General features: G+C 46.4%; 1 protein-coding gene across 1 annotated transcript; it reads right to left on the minus strand.

Annotated features, from left to right (window-relative positions):
* Positions 1-2,919: 2,919 nt before the first annotated feature.
* On the minus strand, positions 2,920-3,349 carry LOC139357722 (small ribosomal subunit protein uS10-like). The gene has a single exon (XM_071076097.1). The coding sequence runs from the start codon at positions 3,320-3,322 to the stop codon at positions 2,927-2,929; it is 396 nt and encodes a 131-aa protein (XP_070932198.1). The 5' UTR covers positions 3,323-3,349; the 3' UTR covers positions 2,920-2,926.
* Positions 3,350-3,870: the final 521 nt, after the last annotated feature.

Genomic DNA, 3,870 nt, shown 5'->3' on the forward strand with positions numbered 1-3,870 from the left:
TTGCAGTGAGCCAAGATTGTGCCACTGTACTCCAGCCTGGGCAATAAAGCGAGACTCTGTCCTTAAAAAAAAAAAAAAAAAGAGAGAGAGATGGCTGCTGAGACGAGCTCGGTTGTGGAGACCCCAACTCAGCTGGGCTAGAGGAATTAGAGACACACACACAGAAATATAGGTTGTGGAGTGGGAAATCAGGGGTCTCACAGCCTTCAGAGTTGAGAGCCCTGAACAGTTTGACCCACATATTTACATATAGATTATAGATTAACTAAAAGTATTCCTTACGGGAAACAAAGGGATGGGTCGAAATAAAGGGATGGGTCTGGCTAGTTATCTGCAGCTTGAACATGTGCTTAAGGAACAGATCGCTCATGCTATTGTTTGTGGTTTCAGTAGGTGATTTTCCGCCCTGGGTGGGCCAAGTGTTCCTTGCCCTCATTCCAGTAAAATGACAACCTTCCAGCGTGGGTGTCAAGGCCATCACAAGCATGTCACAGTGTTTACGGCCAGTTTTGGGGCCAATTTATGGCCAGATTTGGGGGCCCGCTCCCAACAGACGGCAGATGTAGAAGACTCCATTCAGCATGCTGAAGAACATACCAGAAGCACAGAGGTCTAGGTTTTGTAGTTTATTGGGAAACTGCACTTATAATTTATTGGGAAACCACATAATGCTTGTAAGCAACTCCATTTAGCTTCTTGAGCAAAATACAGTAGTCTAAGTGCTTTGTCTTTGTAGTTTTAGAGGAATTGAGATGGCGCATACAAAAGGATTCCATTCTACTTGCCGAAACCATCCTGAAAATAAGTTTCTTCTTCTTGTAGTTTGTTGGAGGAATGGAGATGGTACATATAAGAGATTCCATTTGCTGCACAACACGCTGAAATTAGAGGTCTGGCTCTTGTAGTTTCCTGGGAAGGGCTGGTGATTTAGTGATCTGTCAGGTAGCAGACAACAGGAAATCAACTGATTTCATATATATGTATATATTTTTCTTTTTCTTTTTCTTTTTTTTTTTGAGACAGAGTCTTGCTCTGCCCAGGCTGGAGTGCAGTGGCACAATCTCAGCTCACTGCAACCTCTGCCACCTCGGTTCAAGCGATACTCCTGCCTCAGTCTCCCGAGCAGCTGGGACTACAGGCACAAGCCACCATGTCCGGCTAATTTTTGTAGTTTTAACAGAGACGGGGTTTCACCATGTTGGCCAGGCTGGTCTCAAACTCCTAACCTCAGGTGATCTGCCCACCTTGGCCTCCCAAAGTGCTGGGATTACAGCCCGTCAGCCAACGCACTGAGCTCAATAATGATTTCTTTTTTCTTTTTTTTTGAGATGGAGTCTCACTCTGCCACCCAGGCTGGAGTGCAGTGGCATGATCTTGGTTCATTGCAACTTCTGCCTCCTGGGTTCAAGCGATTCTCCTGCCTCAGTTCCCCAAGTAGCTGGATTACAGGCGTTCACCACCATGCCCGGCTAATTTTTTTGTATTTTTTAGTAGAGACGTGGTTTCACCATGTTGGCTAGGCTGGTCTCGAACTTCTGACCTCAAGTGATCCGCCCGGCTTGGCCTCCCAAAGTGCTGGGATTACAGATGTGAACCACCGCACCCAGTCCAATAATAATTTTTGATTGTCTGTCTTGGGGCCTCTATTATCTCTTGGCATTCTTTATGGTATTTTTATTTGCTTGCCACTAGGAGCACAATTGTGTCAAAGAAAGAAAGGAGAAAAGGAAGCCAGGAAGGAAGGGAGGAAGGGGAAAAAATTAAAAAAAAAAATGTGGGTGCGTGTGTGTGTGTGCATGATGGAGCTGCTGTTAGACTGGTGAGTTTTTGAGTTCTGAATTTCCTTTGGACCTGTGCCTGAAGTTGTAGAACCTAAGCTTGTGGTTCTTTTTGTATGCAAAAATTAAAAATAAAAAGCCTTTTCCCTTCCTCACAAAAACAAGGTATAGTAATTAATCTTTTATAATAGCTTGTTTGTAACTCTTTCTGTTTCTCAACTTTGGGGATAGATGATAGGTCACAAACTTTTTTTATTATATGTGCCATCTAACGGTATCTAGTGTAGACACACAGATTTTATTATTTTTTTGCGATGAAGTCTTGCTCTTGTCCCCCAGGCTGGAGTGCAAGGGCGCCGTCTTGGCTCACTGTAATCTCTGCCTCCCAGGTTCAAGCGATTCTCCTGCCTCAGCCTCCTGAGTAGCTGGGATTACAGGCGCCTGCCACCATGCCCAGCTAATTTTTTTTTTTTTTTTTTGTATTTTTAGTAGAGACGGGGTTTCACCATGTTGGCCAGGCTTGTCTCGAACTCCTGACCTCAGGTGATCCACACGCCTCAGCCTCCCAAAGTGCTAGGATTACAGGCGTGAGCCACCGTGCCCAGCCAGGACACACAGATCTTTCTGATTCCTTTGATAAGGGGGGACAAATGTGTGCAAAGATTGAAGGAAATACTTTTAGCTGGTTTTATATATCGTGGAGAACAAAGATAAGACATTTTTAAGAGAGTTTTATTTGGTTTGGGTGACAACTGAATGTGAGTGAAGGAGCCAGAACACCCAAATGAAAGAGCAGGTAATGATTGCTTCTGACTGCTTCCGGGTCTCAGGACTTTTTTTTTTTTTCTGAGACAGAGTCTCGCTCTGTTGCCCAGACTGGAGTGAAGTGGTGCGATCTCACTGCAAGCTCCGCCTCCCAGGTTCACACCATTCTCTTGCCTTGGCCTCCCGAGGCTGGGACTACAGGCGCCCACCACCTCACCCGGCTAATTTTTTGTATTTTAATTAGAGATGAGGTTTCACCATGTTAGCCAGGATGGTCTCGATCTCCTGACCTCGTCATCCGCCCACCTCGGCCTCCCAAAGTGCTGGGATTACAGGTGTGAGCCACCGCGCCCGACCCCCTGCCCTTTTTTTTTTTTTTTTTTTTAACACCTGGTAATCAATTGATTAAAATAGTTGACGTAAGCATCTGTAATGGTGGCTTCTATCTCGACTCCTGGCTCAGTACTGATGGAAGTGACCTGCTTAACAATCTCAGAAGGACTGTGCAAGTCAATGAGTCGCTTGTGGATTCTCATCCGGAAACGATCCCATGTCTTAGAACCTTCACCACGAGGAGTTTTTCTTGTAGTGAGTCTCAAAATCTTGGCAGGCATTCGAACTGGTCCTTTCACTTCGAGGTACTTTTCTTTTGCGCCTCTGATCAAGTCAGCACACACCTTTTCCAGGGATTTTACGTTGTGGCCCATTAGAGTGATTGGAATTCGGTGAATTGCCACCTCTGGCTCCACAGGTGTTTTTCCAGTATCCTTAAGAGCCATGACTGCTGCGCGGCTTCCTGACTGACTTGTTCCTTGGTGGGAGTGAACAGCAGTGAGTCAGGAGCTGGAGTGTGTGGATGAGCGATCCACAGCACCTACAACCGCGTCTTCTTCAATGAGCTTTTTTTTTTTTTTTTTTTTTTAAGTAGAGCTGAGGTTTCTTTTTTTTTTCTTTTTTTTTTTTTTTTTGAGGCGGAGTCTCGCTCTGTTGCCCAGGCTGGAGTGCAGTGGCGCGATCTCGGCTCACTGCAAGCTCCGCCTCCCGGGTTCCCGCCATTCTCCTGCCTCAGCCTCCCGAGTAGCTGGGACTACAGGCGCCGCCACCACGCCCGGCTAATTTTTTTTTTTTTTGTATTTTTAGTGGAGACGGGGTTTCATTGTGTTAGCCAGGATGGTCTCGATCTCCTGACCTCGTGATCCGCCCGTCTCGGCCTCCCAAAGTGCTGGGATTACAGGCTTGAGCCACCACGCCCGGCAGAGATGAGGTTTCATCATGTTGCCCAGGCTGGTCTTGAACTCCTGGACTCAAGCCATCCTCCCCTCTCAGC

Source organism: Macaca nemestrina, chromosome 13, assembly GCF_043159975.1.
Source record: "Macaca nemestrina isolate mMacNem1 chromosome 13, mMacNem.hap1, whole genome shotgun sequence".
Lineage (NCBI taxonomy): Eukaryota > Metazoa > Chordata > Mammalia > Primates > Cercopithecidae > Macaca > Macaca nemestrina.

Excerpts from the sequence above, each read along its gene's own strand:
- LOC139357722 (XM_071076097.1), bottom strand. The coding sequence starts at position 3,322 with ATGGCTCTTAAGGATACTGGAAAAACACCTGTGGAGCCAGAGGTGGCA.